Source organism: Dendrobates tinctorius, unplaced genomic scaffold (assembly GCF_039654945.1).
Source record: "Dendrobates tinctorius isolate UK_male_01 unplaced genomic scaffold, ASM3965494v1 ptg000295l, whole genome shotgun sequence".
In the NCBI taxonomy this organism is placed as follows: domain Eukaryota; kingdom Metazoa; phylum Chordata; class Amphibia; order Anura; family Dendrobatidae; genus Dendrobates; species Dendrobates tinctorius.
Genome location: NW_027361962.1, coordinates 375064 through 391711, shown reverse-complemented (window position 1 = coordinate 391711; position 16648 = coordinate 375064). Strand labels below are relative to the sequence as shown.

Sequence of the window (16648 nt, the reverse complement as noted above, 5' to 3'; positions counted from 1 at the left end):
TTCACTCAATGCGTTTTCGAACTCAATGCTATAGCATCTGAAGAAGTCCTATTGACTTTGAAACGTGTTGAGTGAATAAACCATCAATTCTACCTTCTAATCGTGTGGACCGTGATTTGTACAGCAGCACGGGTGATATCCACAAATTTTTCCAGTTTTAAGAACCTGGGACTGGTGATATACATACCACCCTCACTACAGAGTGCCCGATTGTCAGTACGTGACAAGGCAGCCTTTCTATCGACTACTTCGGAATGTAACATGAAGCCAGAGAACCTGGTGGAAACCCACGCAAACACGGCGAGAACGTACAGACTTGTTGCTGATGTTCTTGGTGGGATTTAAACCCAGGACCCCAGCGCTGCATTGTAATAGTGCTAACCAATCAGCCACTGTGAGGTGGTCTTAGTCATGCTTCTCAAGTGAGGGTCTTTATGATATGCTTCATGTGAAATTTGCTTATATTTGGGACTATATTTGTATCACTTATCAGTTAACGATAACTGCCTTAGTGGTGGCAGCTTTGGGTGGTTATTTGTGAGTGGGAGTTACACTATAGAGTTGTAATGATATTAGACAGACTAGGTGGTCTTGTATTCGATACCCCCCGTCACATACACACATTATGCCAGCATCAGCGAGTGCGGTCATGACAATGGCCATGCATATAAGAGAGTAGTACGGGCAGATAGAACATGTTCATCTACCTATCTCTTTAGTTGATACCAGTGTTTCCCAAACTCCAGTCCACACGGCTCCCACGGGTCATGTTTTTAGGATTTCCTTAGTTTTGCACAAGTAGTGGAAGTATCATCAAGTCATCAGAAATTCTCTCACCTGTGCAACACTATGGAAATACTGAAAACATAACTCGTGGGGGAACATGAGGACTGGAATTTATGAAAAACTGGTTTAAACCATATTGAGCTGCAAGTAAATATAAAAAAGCTACATTTATGTCTCATGTGAACACCATAAAAAAAACAAAATTGCAAAATTGCATCCAATCCCACTAAAAATATATGTACCCCAAAAATGCAAAATTTCCAAGCAAAACAATTCACAAAATGATGGAAAATAAAAATGTCAGGGCATCGAAAATGTGAAGACAAAATAATGAAGGAAATCACTGGACCCTGCTCCAGCGACCCCGGCTTCTATCACTATGCACCGCTATACCGACTCTGAGGGCGACACTGGTGATATAGGAGGGGTGATGTCGGTTAGCGGCTGACAAGCTTGTAGTAAAAGCATCCATCTAGAACATTCCACATGAGTTTTTTTTCTGTCTGTGACTTTATTATATTTTATTATTTTCACAGTTTTGAAATCCAGTCAAAAATATGATGAATAATCCACAAACCATAATGGAGAAAGGAGAAAGTGATGTGTGGGGAGATGAGTGGCGGTGCAAAGAGGAAGATCTTACAGGTAACCGTCCTGATGAGGAGTCACCACGAAATAAATAAGAGTCACATTCTCATTCACTGGGCCTAAGTGATATTAGCTGGGCAGAGCTTCAAACATACTCTTTTTAAGATAATTGCCTCATAGTTACACACGTGGTCAAAATTGTTGGTACCCCTCGCTTAGTGACAGAAAAATCCACAATGGTGACAGAAATAACTTAAATCTGACAAAAGTAATTATAAATAAAAAATCTATGAAAATGATCAAATGAAAGTCAGACATTGCTTTTCAACCACGCTTCCACAAAATTTAAAAAAAATAAATAAATAAAACTCATGAAATAGGACTGGACAGAAATGATGGTACCCTTAACTTAATATTTTTTTGCACAACCTTTTGAGGCAATCACTGCAATCAGACAATTCCTGTAACTGTCAATGAGACTTCTGCACATCTCGACGGGTATTTTGGCCCACTCCTCAAACTGCTCCAGTTGTCTCAAGTTTGAAGGTTGCCTTTTCCAGACGGCATGTTTCAACTCTTTCCAAAGATGCTCAATAGATTTTAGGTCTGAGCTCATAGAAGGCCACTTCAGAATAGTCCAATGTTTTCCTCTTAGCCATTTTTGGGTGGTTTTAGCTGTGTGTTTTGGGTTATTATCCTGTTGCAAGACCCATGACCTGCGACTGAGACCAAGCTTTCTGACACTGGACAGCACATTTCTCTCTAGAATCCCTTCATAGTCTTGAAAGTTCATTGTACCCTGCACAGATTCTAGACACCCTGTGCCAGATGCAGCAAAGTAGCACGTGAACATAACAGAGCCTCCTCCATGTTTCACAGTAGGGACAGTGTTCTTCAAGATATGCTTTATTTTCTGATCTGTGAACATAGAGCTGATGTGGCTTGCCAAAAAGTTCAATTTTTGTCTCATCTGTCCTTAGGATATTCACCCAGAAGCTTTGTGGCTTGTCAACATGTAGTTTGGCAAATAACAGTCCTGATTTTTTTGATTTTGTTTTCAGTAATGGTGTTCTTCTTGGTCGTCTCCCATAAAGTCCACTTTGGCTCATACAACAGCGGATGGTGCAATCTGACACTGATTTTCCTTGAGCTTGAAGTTCACCGTTAATCTCTTCAGAAGTTTTTCTGGGCTTTTTTTTGTTACCATTTGTATTATCCGTGTCTTTGATTTGTCATCAATTCTCCTCCTGCGGCCACGTCTAGGGAGGTTGGCTACAGTCCCATGGAGCTTAAATTTCTGAATAATATGTGTAACTGTAGTCACAGGAACATCAAGCTGTTTGGAGATGGTCTTATAACTTTTACATGTAACATGTTTGTCTATAATTTTCTCTCTAATCTCCTGAGACAACTCTTTCCTTCGCTTCCTCTGGTCCATGTTGAGTGTGATACACACCATGTCACCAAACAGCACAGTGAGTATCTGTAGCCTCTATACAGGCCACTTACTGATTCCAAGAGTGTAGACACCTGTGATGCTAATTAGTGGACAAACCGTGATTTAAGATGTCCCTTTTGTCACATTATTTTCAGGGGTACCATCATTTCTGTCCAGGCCTATTTCATGAGTTTTATTTTTTTTTAATTCATTGGAAGCATGGTTGAAAAGCAATGTCTGACTTTCATTTGTTCATTTTCGTAGATTTTTTATTTATTGTTACTTTTGTCAGAATCAAGTTATTTCTGTGACCGTTGTGGGTTTTTCTGTCATTAAAAAAGGGGTACCAACAATTTTGACCACGTGTGTACAGTCAGGAGTAGATTATAAGAGAAAGCAAAATAATACCTGGTCTTATCCAGCCTTATATTTGTGCCATTGCCATAACTTCCTAATGCACAACCATACGGCTCCTCCCCTCTTCGCTGTGCATGTAGCTGTCATGGAGCATGTGAGATGTACTGCACCTGATAGCACTGACTGCTGAGCATTTCCCCTGAGATGAGTGCTACAGGATGAGCGTGTCCTGGGCTCTGTCACATGGAAGCTGAGGTGCTAGTGATCTGCTTGAGGTAGTCACTGAGCAATAGACAAAAGTTTCACAGCACACACCGAGGTATGCAATATATGGAATATTTTTCATTATTCAAGAACAGTCCAGGCCACAGACATGTAATTAGTGATGTTAGTATAGACATTTATTTATATCTGAGTCTATTGTCCGATGTCTCTCTCGAATCCTCTGTAGAGTTGAAAGTTCGACCAGGCATTCATCTGTTCTTTATGGAGACAGAAAAGAAAATGCTCCCACATCAGTGCTTGTTACAGGCCATTATCTGCCTTTGTAAGGATAGAGTGGTAATCTGCAGGTAAATAGTATTTAAATCATGTTCGGCTTTTTTACTGGAAGAGCGGCTACTGGGAGAAAGTGAAGTTTTTCTCCGTAGCCACTTTGATGCAGTCCAGGGAGCAGTAACAGTCACTGATCAGAGAGAGATGGCAGCTCCAACCGTCTACTTTCCCAGAAGACGGATAGAAAGTGGTTGCAAGGAGAATATAATGGATTCCCTTGTAGGTTGTGAGCGCTCGCGGGCAGGGTCCTCTCTCCTCCTGTACCAGTCATGGCTTGTAAGTTTATTGTACTTGTTTTTTATTGTGTACACCCCTTTTCTCTAGTCACCTTCCACGACAGCTACATCGGAGGATGTCTACCCCGCCCTAATAGGGGACAGGAACAGGAAGAGGTTAAATATCCCTCCCCTTCCTGCAACCACCAGTGTTTTCCTGTCCCCTATGGGGCATGAAGAGGTCTACGATGGTGCTGCCGTGGCCGGCGATCGGGAGCACCCCACGCCCAGTATCAGCTGGGATACCTGTCAGATGCCGGGCAGCCGAGGTCGGGGGCCTTGTTCTCCTCCTCTGATGGCTGCTCCTGTCTCCGCCTGCATGGTGGGACTCGGGACTCTCCCGCCTCTCCTGCGCCTCCTTTGGGGGTAAAGCGAGGCGGTAATGTGCACGCCGGGGTCCTCCAGATAGCTCCCCGGCTTCCTCCTCCTCCGTGCTGCCGATTCCCGGGGGTTCATGCTGGCCGGGGGTGGCATTCCTCCACTTCGGGCGTTACTGGGCTTTCCACTGGGGCGCGCGTCACTTAGGGGCGCACGTCACTTCCGGTCTGTCCCTATGTGTTCCACGGTGGAGCGCACGTGCGCGCCAGGGGGGCGCGTTACTCCTGGGACCGGCGGTCACATTCTGGGGCGTCCTCATGTGGTTCCCCCCATTGGGCCAAAGGGAGGAGGAGGTGCACAAACAACACTGGACCCTCGATCTTTCAAGGTCCGGGTAAGGAGATCACCAGGTAAGACCTGTCTGACACTGACTGTAGATGGCATGCACGGTGACAAGCCCTCTCTCTCTCTGCGTCTGCAGAGCCCAGCATACCCCCTCCTACTGTAAGTAGCAGGCGTCGGCCCTGGCTATCCAGCATTATTTACTAAAATGGCGTAGCATACCTCTCTCTTTCTAATATGGGGAGAAAAGGTCTCTGACCCTATGAGATCCAGCCACAAGTGTAAAATGTGTGCTGCCAGACTCCCTCGACATACGGGGGAAACTCTGCCCATCCTGTACAGAGAGGTCCTTCGCGCTGAACAGCCCTCTCCTGGATAGCATCAAATCCCTCATAATACAGGAGGTTCACTCCTCCATGGCTCCCTTCTCCCAGACCGCCTCCCTCTAGGAGGAGGAAGAAAGCTCTGATAGAATCGGACTCAGACGAAATTCAGTCCTCGGATTCAGAGGACGCTCGGGAGATTGAGGGTTCCTCTTCCACGCCAACCCCTAAAACCAGGGAACAGGAAATATCACTTGGTTCTGGGAATGTCGGTGAGCTAATCAGTATGGTTAAGAGCACCATAGGGGTGGAGGAGGAAGAAGTTAAATACACGGTACAGGACGAGATGTTGGGCTGAAGCCCAAAGGATGTGTCCTGTACACGAGAACGTACAGAATCTGATCCTCCATAAAAGGAGGCCTCCATATATAAAAATGAGGGCTCCTCCCAGCTCAAAGATCCAATGGATCGAGGAAAAATATATACAGGTATATATTTGAGAGCTTATCAAGGAAGTCCTGGGACACCTCTACAAATATGGCTTTCACATGCCCTGTCTCTGTGATTACGCACACTCAGGACACCTTAGGGGGAAAGATACCCTACGCCCTACCCGTACTGCAGAAAGCAACGAGGTTCCTAGCCGATGCTTCCGCTGGCGGTCGCTAACAACTTGGGACCAGGCCGGGACCAGGAAGACCAGCCTGTAATTCTCAGGTCTCGGGTAATTCTTTAATGCACCGGCTCTTCTAGGCTGAGCATGACTGCTCTCACCAGGTCCTGGTAGCCGCAAAAGCAGCCATCCTTTCTAACTCCTCTAGAGGAGTGCCCTGGTTAAAATCCTAAGGGAGGCGACTTATCTCCAAATGGTGCGCCATCCTCTTCCAGGGCCACTATGGGTTCAAGCCTGTCCTGGATAACATCCTGGACACAGCTTCGGACAAAAGCATCTCTTCTGAAACATAGAAATCCTAGGAGATGGATTTTTCGTCCCTCCTGTGACCAAACCTCTGTCAACAGCTAATCTAAGCTGAATTTGCATGCCCTCATCAGATCACAGCCGCTAAGCAGCTTGAGGCTGGGCCAGTACCGGCATGAGACTGGCTGAGATTCCCTGGTCCTGTTGACATACTCAGGAAGAGTATAGGGAGACAAGGGCAGGAACAGCCTTGTCCCTAACCATCAACAGACCCCAGATAAGCAATGACGCCCGGTTAGGGGTCATCTCTCACTCATTTTTTTACCCGCTGGCAGTCCATCTCCACAAATCAGTGGGTCCATCGTACCATATGAGATGGACTAAAAAAAAAAAAAAATTGGGTTCCAGAGTCCTTCCCCGTAATGCTTAGGGGTAACCTCCCTACAGCCTCCACTCCTTCAGGGCTCCTTACCAAAGATCTGCTCCGGTAGAACGCGAGGGTGCCAAAGCGGTAGAAGGACACGGCCATTATGCACGTCCCTTCCTGGTGAGGAAGCCATCAGAGAAGAACCGAATCATTATAAACCTGAAGCCATTAAACGAATCGGTCCCGTACAGGCAATTCAAAATGGAGTCAATCAGGGGCAGTCCCGCTCATCGGACTGAGCTCGGTAATGGCAACGGTAGAGCTGAAGGGTGCATATTACCATGTGCCAATCCATCCGTCCACGTATCTCTCTAAGATCATGGCGGAAGCAGTGATTTTTATCCGGCGCCAGGGGATAGGCATTATCCCATATCTGGACGACTTCCTCTTCTCTATACCATCTATCTCATGTCAGAAGATGGACGTAGGAAAGACCCAGGGATATTAAGATCCCTGGGTTGGATACCGAACCTGGTCTATCCCTCCATGAGAGGGAAGCTTCTGGGAGTTCTCTCTGACACAAGGGGAAAGACATCCTTCCTACCTATGGTTTGTCAGGTCGACCTTGTCCACCAAGGACCTAGTTCAGGACTAGCAGGCACTGACCCTCAGAGTCAGTGTATGCTCTAGGATCTCAGACCACATGCACCCAGGCGGTTTCTTGGGCTCAGGCCCACAAAGCCACATGCTTTTACATTCCAGGATCCGCCTGGCCTACGCGGCTACAAATTCCATTGTCCTGAAGGATTCCCCCTCCCTGGTCAAGTTAAACCGGCCCTGAGGTGGTGGTTGAACTACCGAAATCTTCAGAAGGGAGTCTGTTGTGAGCTCATCTGTTCATTCATCTTTTGTGTCCGAGGATCTCCCTCTTCTGGTGAAGGAAGGTAGTGAGGCTGATTTAGATGAAAGAAACCAAACACCTAATCAGGTGAATTGTGACTGGGTAACGGGAGCTTCAGACTGGATATAAGGCAGCCGACGCCCTTCTGAGTCGCTGGTGATTTCTCTGCTGGATTCTTGGAGACCAGTCTGATTCCTGCTTCCCAAAGATAAGTTTTTGCTCTGCTATTGAACTTATTAGTTTTGGTTTTGTTTACCTTGGTTTTTGAGTTCAGCCATCCCCGGCCGGGGGGTGTGCTGGATTCTTTTTCCTTGATCAGTGTTCTCTTTTGCTCTGCTTCCAGATTATTCTAAGTGCTGATATAGGGTTGAAGTCTAGTGACTTCAGGGTCCTTTTTGCTTATCAGTTGTGTTGGTAATATTTTAGCAGGGTTTTTCTCGGATTGCAGACAGCAGCTTTTCTGTCCTGTCCTTTTTAGTTAGCTTGGGCCCCATTGTTTGCTCAACCTATCTTTCTATCTGTGTTAGTGTTTTCATCTTGCTTCACCGTCATTATATGTTGGGGGCTGCCTATTGCTTTGGGGTCTGCTCTGGGGCAGTCAGTTTTTCCCTTTTCTCTCTTTAGGCTTATGTAGATCTCCGGCTGTGACGAGGTGTCTAGGATCACCGTAGGAACACTCCACGGCTACTGCTAGTTGTGTGATAGGATTAGGGGTCTGCAATCCGCTAGTTTCCAACCTCTCTGATTTTCTGTGGAACCTCTCTGTGGAATCTCTGTGGAACGCTCGCTCTGTCTGTAACAAGCTTTCCTACATCCATGATCTTTTTGTTACTACCAAACTCTCCTTCCTCGCCATCACCGAAACCTGGCTCACCCCTTCTGACACAGCCTCTCCTGCTGCACTTTCGTATGGCGGCTTCCACCTTTCTCACACCCCCCGCCCCAGCAGCAAACATGGTGGAGGAGTTGGTTTTCTCCTGTCAGATACCTGCTCCTTCACCCCAATCCCACTGCCACCCTCTGTTACCCTCCCTTCCTTTGAGGTGCACTCTGTGCGCATCTACTCCCCCTCCAACCTCCAACTGGCTGTCATCTACCGCCCCCCAGGGCCAGCCACCACCTTCTTTGACCACTTCACCACCTGGTTACTCATTTCCTTTCCGCGGACATCCCTACTATCATCATGGGCGACTTCAACATCCCCATTGACACTTCCCTCTCAGCTGCCACTAAACTTCTATCTCTCACTTCCTCCTTCGGCCTCACTCAATGGTCTTCTACAGCCACCCACAAAGATGGCCACACACTGGACCTCATCTTCACCCGCCTCTGCTCCCTATCTAACCTCTCTAACTCACCTCTTCCTCTCTCTGACCACAACCTGCTCACATTCTCTTCCCTCTTCACTCCATGTCTACAATCCCCACCCCACAAACTTTCACACCCTCGCAGGAATCTTAAACACCTTGACCTACACTCATTCTCCGAATCCCTCCTCCCTCTTACAGATATAAGTTCCTTACACAATGCGGATGACGCTGCCGCTCTATATAACACCACAATAGCTGTAGCTTTGGAATCCGCTGCCCCACTTACACATACCAAAACTCGCAAAATCAACAGACAGCCCTGGCACACCAGCCTGACCAAAGAGCTGAGGCGAGCTTCCAGGGCTGCTGAGCGCAGATGGAAAAGATCCCACTCCAACGAGCATTTCATCGCATTCAAACAGTCCCTCACTACTTTCAAGACCACACTCGCCACAGCTAAACAAACCTACTTCTCATCTCTCATATCCTCCCTGTCTCACAACCCTAAACAGTTATTCAACACCTTCAATTCTCTCCTCCGCCCCCCAGCACCTCCTCCCTCCCCACTCATCTCAGCTGAAGACTTTGCCTCATTTTTCAAGCAGAAAATTGATAACATCAGGGACAGTTTTGGTCAACAACCCCCAGAGCCCTTCCTCCCGACTTCCCAGCCCTCCACCTTCAAAACCAACTTCTCCACCATTACAGAAGATCGACTCTCCACTCTACTCTCAAGATCACATCTCACCACCTGTGCACTCGACCCGATCCCATCCCACTTCATCCCAAACCTCACCACAGTCTTCATCCCAACCCTAACCCATCTCTTCAACCTATCACTAACAACTGGTGTTTTCCCCTCAAGCTTTAAACATGCCTCCATCACACCTATCCTCAAAAAGCCCTCTCTCGACCCATCCTCTGTATCTAGCTATCGCCCTATATCACTTCTCCCATACGCCTCCAAGCTACTGGAACAACACGTCTACCTTGAACTGTCCTCCCATCTCTCTTCTTGCTCCCTCTTCGACCGCTTACAATCTGGCTTCCGGTCACACCACTCCACTGAAACTGCCCTTACTAAGGTCACCAATGACCTCTTAACTGCCAAGAGCAAGCGACACTACTCTGTCCTCCTCCTCCTGGACCTGTCGGCTGCCTTTGACACAGTGGACCATTCCCTATTATTACAGACCCTCTCATCCCTCGGCATCACAGACTTGGCCCTCTCCTGGATCTCATCATACCTAACAGACCGGACATTCAGCGTCTCCCACTCACACACCACCTCCTCACCTCGCCCCCTATCTGTCGGAGTCCCACAAGGTTCAGTCCTAGGGCCCCTGCTGTTCTCTATTTACACCTTTGGCCTGGGACAGCTCATAGAATCTCATGGCTTTCAGTATCATCTTTATGCTGATGACACACAGATCTACATCTCTGGACCAGATATCACCTCCCTACTAACCAGAATCCCTCAATGTCTGTCCACTATTTCATCCTTCTTCTCCACTAGATATCTGAAACTCAACATGGACAAAACAGAATTCATCATCTTTCCCCCATCTCACGTGACCCCCCCTACGAACCTATCAATTACAGTAAATGACTGCCCACTCTCCCCAGTCCCACAAGCTCGCTGCCTCGGAGTAATCCTTGATGCTGATCTCTCCTTCAAACCACATATCCAAACCCTTTCCACTTCCTGCCGACTTCAACTCAAAAATATTTCACGCATCCGTTCATTCCTCACCCAAGAATCTGCAAAAACCCTAGTCCATGCCCTCATCATCTCTCGCCTTGACTACTGCAACCTCATGCTCTGCGGCCTCCCCTCAAACACTCTCGCACCCCTCCAATCTATTCTAAACTCTGCTGCCCGACTAATCCACCTGTCCCCCCGCTATTCCCCAGCTTCTCCCCTCTGTCAATCCCTTCACTGGCTCCCAATTGCCCAGAGACTCCATTACAAAACCCTAACCATGACATACAAAGCCATCCACAACTTGTCTCCTCCATACATCTGTGACCTCGTCTCCCGGTACTTTCCTGCACGCAACCTCCGATCCTCACAAGATCTCCTTCTCTACTCCCCTCTTATCTCCTCTTCCCACAATCGCATACAAGATTTCTCTCGCGCATCACCCCTACTCTGGAACTCTCTACCACAACATATCAGACTCTCACCTACCATCGAAACCTTCAAAAAGAGCCTGAAGACCCACCTCTTCCGACAAGCCTATAACCTGCAGTAACCACCGATCGACCAAACCGCTGCACGACCAGCTCTACCCTCGCCTACTGTATTATCACCCATCCCTTGAAGATTGTGAGCCCTCGCGGGCAGGGTCCTCTCTCCTCCTGTACCAGTTATGACTTGTATTGTTTAAGATTATTGTACTTGTTTTTATGTATACCCCCCTCACATGTAAAGCGCCATGGAATAAATGGCGCTATAACAATAAATAATAATAATAATAATAATAATTTTCTGGGCTGAGCTTGTGTTTTATTTTTTCCTCCTCGGTGACTCAATAATAACAGAATCACCAGCCATACCGCAGATTCTAGGGTAATCAAAAGCAGGAAGGAATTGTTTAAAAAAAAAAAAAATTTTCAGAATTTTTTTTTTGTGTATATTTTTTCCTCTTTTTCTCTGAGGCCGTAGGAGGAATTTTGTTTTCTTTTCTGATGGAGTTTAAGCAATTGTCTGATCGTGTGGAGCAGCTTGCTGCTGAAGTGCAAGGAATTTCCGCCTATCTTGCTCATTCACACGCTGCTGAACCAAAAATTCCCCGCTCCTGATGTGTTTTTTGGGGATTGGTCTAAATTTTTGAATTTTAAGAATAAATGTAAATTATTTCTTGCCTTGAAGCCTAACTCATCGGGGAGCTCTGCGCAGCAGGTTAAAATTGTAATCTCCTTGCTGCGTGGCGATCCCCAGGATTGGGCGTTTTCTTTAGTACCAGATGATCCTATTCTAACTAATGTGGATGCATTTTTTGAGGTCTTGGGGTTGTTGTAGGATGAACCTAATGCGATTGATCAAGCTGAAAAGACCCTGTTGGCATTGAGCCAGGGTCAAGATTCTGCAGAACTGTACTGTCAAAAATTCCGAAAGTGGGCGGTCCTCACCACTTGGAATGATGGTGCCTTGGCAGCTCTCTTTCGGAAGGGTTTGTCAGAAACCGTAAAAGATACTATGGTGGGGGAAGAGTCTTGAGGAGATCATTTGCATATTCCCAGTGCCTTCTGGGATAAGTGAAGAGTCTCCGCGAGCTCAACGATCACTGGGTTTTGGCGGTTGCAGCTGAAAAGAGGAAATCGGAAAACCAGGGGAAGAGTCTTGAGGAGATCATTTGCATATTCCCAGTGCCTTCTGGGATAAGTGAAGAGTCTCCGCGAGCTCAACGATCACTGGGTTTTGGCGGTTGCAGCTGAAAAGAGGAAATTGGAAAACCAGGGGAAGAGTCTTGAGGAGATCATTTGCATATTCCCAGTGCCTTCTGGGATAAGTGAAGAATTTTGGCTCATCTTTCATCGTTTTTAAGAAATCTCAAGATGGAAGAGGCCAGGAGCCATTTGGTGAGCTGCATTTCTTGCTACATGTTCACAGATTTACCAGTGGAAAAGCCAAACTTCACATGCCACAAATGCAAGCTTGTGTCCCTGTTGGAGGAAAAGTTGCAAAATCTCGAAGAGAGGTTAGCTACGTTGAAGATCATTAAGGAAGGTGAAGAGTTCTTGGACAGAGCACAATTATCTCTTCATGTTACAGAAAGAGAAGAAATTCGAAGTGCACCTGAAGAAACAGAGGAATGGAGACATGTGACCCAGAGAAGCAGGAGGATCAGGAGGCAGTCAGCACCCATACTGCTCAGAAACCAGTACCAGGCTCTCACGCAGGAAAACGATGAAGAAATACATCAGGATAAGACTTTGCCAACAAACAGCAACCTTGTACGCCCTCAGAGTCCTCCTGGATGGAGAAAGAAAAATGTTGTGAAGAAGAAACGGAGAGTGGTGGTCATGGGGGATTCCCTGCTGAGAGGAACAGAGGCTGCTATCTGCAGACCGGATATAACTTCAAGAGAAATGTGCTGTCTTCCAGGTGCAAAAATTAAAGATGTGTCTGACAGGATATCAGGACTCTTCAGACCTACAGATGACTACCCATTCCTGCTACTACATGTGGGGACAAATGACACCGCAAGAAACGACCTGGAAACCATCTGCAGAGACTTTGAAGACTTAGGCAAGAAAGTGAAAGAGCTGGGAGCGCAGGTGGTCTTCTCTTCCATCCTCCCAGTGGATGGCCATGGAACAAGGAGGTGGAATAAGATTCTGCAGGTGAACAACTGGCTACGTCGATGGTGCCGTCAGCAACGATTTGGATTTCTGGATCACGGAGTGAACTACTTATACGATGGACTACTTGCTAGAGATGGGGTGCACCTTACGAAGACTGGAAAGCATGTATTTGGAAGTCGCCTTGCTACACTTGTAAGGAGAGCTTTAAACTAGAACAACATGGGAAGGGAAGCAAAAGACCAGAAAAAGCCATACACCTGACAAATGCTATTGAGAACTCTGCTATTAGAAGTGGAAAGGAAGAACAAAGACGAAAGAATCTAATTAATAAAAATATTGGAGAAAGAGAAACCAATCACAAACTAAAATGTTTCTATACTAATGCACAAAGCATGGGCAACAAACAAGGAGAATTGGAACTACTAACACAGGAAAAGAAATATGATGTAATTGGAATCACTGAAACTTGGTGGGACAATACACATGATTGGAATACAAGACTAGAAGGATACAACTTATTTGCAAGAAACAGACTTGATAAACGAGGAGGGGGTGTCGCATTGTATGTTCGAAACGCGTATATCTGCACAGAGATTGAAGCTTCAGAGACTGGGAGTTCTGTGGAAACTGTTTGGGTAAGAATACAAGGACAGAACAATGGAAAGGACACCATTGTAGGCATTTACTACAGGCCGCCTGTGCAAGCCGAAGATATAGATGAACTCTTTATGCATCAGATGGCCAAGTTCTCCAAAAAATATGACATAGTTGTCATGGGAGATTTCAACTATCCAGACATTTGTTGGGAATCTCTCTCAGGCAAAACTAACAGGTCAAGGAAATTCTTATCCTCTCTTGCTGACAACTTTATCTTCCAAAAGGTAGGGGAGAAAACAAGGGGAACTGCTACCTTGGATCTAATCCTTATAAACAGGGAGGAAATGGTTGAGGAGGTAAAAATGGCTGGGACCCTAGGAGGTAGCGACCATGCTATTTTAGAATTTTGGATAACTAGAGGCGGAAGACCTGTGAAGACTCAGACGTCAAGGTTAGATTTCAGAAAGGCAGATTTTAAGGGATTCAGAAAGAGAATTGGAGGGATCCAATGGCTGGATATCCTTAAAGACAAAAATGTCCAGGAAGGATGGGAAATCTTGAAAAATGAAATTCTCAAAGCACAGTTGTTAACAATTCCGAAAAGAGGGAAGAATAGGAAGCATTTAAGGAAACCAGGATGGATGAACACAGAACTTAAGCACATGCTAAAAAGGAAGAAAAAAATGTTTATAAAATGGAAAGAGGGAGGCATATCTAAAGAAGAATATAATGCTGTCTGCAGAACCTGCAGGGCACAAATCAGATTAGCTAAAGCTGAAAATGAACTGAGGCTTGCAAGAGATGTCAAAAGCAATAATAAAGGATTTTGGGGATATGTCAAAAGTAAAAGAAAAGTCAAAGATGCTATAGGATTTTTACAGGATGAAAATGATGAACTGGTAAGACAGGATGTTGAGAAGGCTGAAATTTTAAATTCCTATTTTGCATCTGTTTTCTCTCAGAAAGGAAATGCAACATCAACTGTTATTCACTGTCCTATTAAGGGAATAGAAGAATCCAGGATATCTATAAACAGAAAGATAGTGAGGAAACACTTAGCTAACCTAAATGAATTCAAGTCTCCAGGTCCAGATGAATTACACCCCAGAGTACTGAAGGAGATAGCAGAAGAAATTTTTGAACCCCTCTCCATAATCTTTGAAAATTCTTGGAGAACAGGAGAAGTGCCAGAAGACTGGAGAAGAGCAAATGTTGTTCCTATCTTCAAAAAGGGGAAGAAGGTGGACCCAGGCAACTATAGGCCGGTGAGTCTGACTTCTATACCAGGAAAGATCTTTGAACAAATTATTAAACAACATGTATGTCAATACCTGGATAAGAATGAAGTGATTAAACAGAGTCAGCATGGGTTTCTAACTAATAAGTCATGTCAGACTAACTTAATTTCCTTCTATGACGGTATCACTGATTGGGTGGATCAAGGAAATGCTGTAGATATAGTATATCTTGACTTCAGCAAAGCATTTGACAAAGTCTCTCATACAATCCTTATTGAAAAAATGACTAAGTATGGAATGGACAAGGCAACTGTTAGGTGGATTCATAACTGGCTTAGTGATCGGACCCAAAGAGTGGTCGTAAATGGCTGCACATCCAGTTGGAAGAATGTCTCAAGTGGGGTACCACAGGGCTCTGTCCTGGGCCCTGTATTGTTCAACATCTTTATCAACGATTTAGATGAAGGAATTGAGGGTAAACTGATTAAATTTGCTGATGACACAAAGCTAGGAGGGATAGCTAATACTAGAGAAGAGAGAGAGAGGATTCAAAAAGATTTAAATACACTGGAGAAGTGGGCAGCAACTAACAGAATGGTTTTTAACAGGGAGAAATGCAAAGTACTACATCTGGGCAATAAAAATGAAAAAAGCATATATAGAATGGGAGGAATAGGGCTAAGTGACAGCACATGTGAAAAAGACTTGGGTATACTAATAGATCACAGACTGAATATGAGTCAACAGTGTGATGCAGCAGCAAAAAAGGCAAATGCAATTCTAGGATGTATTAACAGAAGCATACAGTCTAGATCACGTGAAGTCATTATTTCCCTCTACTCCTCTTTGGTCAGACCTCATCTGGAATATTGTGTCCAGTTTTGGGCACCACATTTTAAAAAAGACATCAACAAACTGGAGCAAGTTCAGAAAAGAGCGACCAGAATGGTGACCGGTCTGCAAACCCTGTCTTATGAGGAAAGGTTGCAGGATTTGGGAATGTTTAGTTTGCAAAAGAGAAGACTGAGAGGAGACTTAATAGCTGTCTACAAATATCTAAAGGGCTGTCACATTGTAGAAGGATCAACTTTATTCTCATTTGCACAAGGAAAGACTAGAAGCAATGGGATGAAACTGAATGGGAAGAGACACAGATTAGATATTAGAAAAAACTTTTTGACAGTTAGAGTGATCAATGAGTGGAACAGGCTGCCACGAGAAGTGGTGAGTTCTCCTTCAATGGAAGTCTTCAAACATAGGCTGGACAGACATCTGACTGGGATGATTTAGCGAATCCTGCTTTGAGCAGGGGGTTGGACCAGATGGCCCAGGAGGTCCCTTCCAACTCTACGATTCTATGATTCTATGATTCTATGATTCTATGATTCCTGTTCCCTCTGGTCTTGACGATTCTATGTCATTAGCCATTCAGGTTGATCGACGTTTACGTGAACGTAAAATTATACGGGAAATGCTGCCACCTGTTGAACAAATGTCTGAACCTATGTAATGTGATAGAGTTTTGTCTAGGGCGCAATGTCAGGAGTTCAGAAGGCGTAATAAGCTGTGTTTTTTCTGTGGAGATGCCTCTCATATTATTTCTGTCTGCCCTAAACGAAAGAAACGTTTTGCACACACATTTGCTATAGGTGGTGTACAACCTAGTTTTCTTCTGGCAATTACTCTGATCTGCTCCCTGTCCACATTTTCTGCTAAAGCCTTTGTGGATTCAGGAGCAGCCTTGAACCTAATGGATTTAGATTTTGCTAAACGTTGTGGTTTCCCTATGACACCCCTGCGGGTGCCTATTCCTTTGAGGGGTATTGATGCTACTCCTTTGGCGAAGAATAAACCTCAGTTTTGGACCCAGGTGGTAATGCGGGTCGCCCCAGACCATCAAGAAAATTGCAGATTTTTGGTGTTGCATAATTTGCATGATACCATCGTGCTGGGGTTCCCCTGGTTGCAAATCCATAATCCAGTTTTGGATTGGAAATCTCTGTCTGTGGTGAGTTGGGGTTGT

General features: G+C 45.4%; 1 protein-coding gene across 6 annotated transcripts in view; it reads left to right on the top strand.

The window, feature by feature from the left end:
• LOC141073035 (uncharacterized) overlaps positions 1–16648 on the top strand; it is a 208916-nt gene that overhangs the window by 183068 nt on the left and 9200 nt on the right. For all 6 annotated transcript variants that reach the window (XM_073560340.1, XM_073560336.1, XM_073560339.1 and 3 more), the window contains one exon: positions 1323–1431. In XM_073560340.1, the coding sequence (XP_073416441.1) occupies positions 1344–1431 (88 nt within the window). In that variant the 5' untranslated portion in view covers positions 1323–1343. The remainder of the gene's footprint in view (positions 1–1322; positions 1432–16648) is intronic.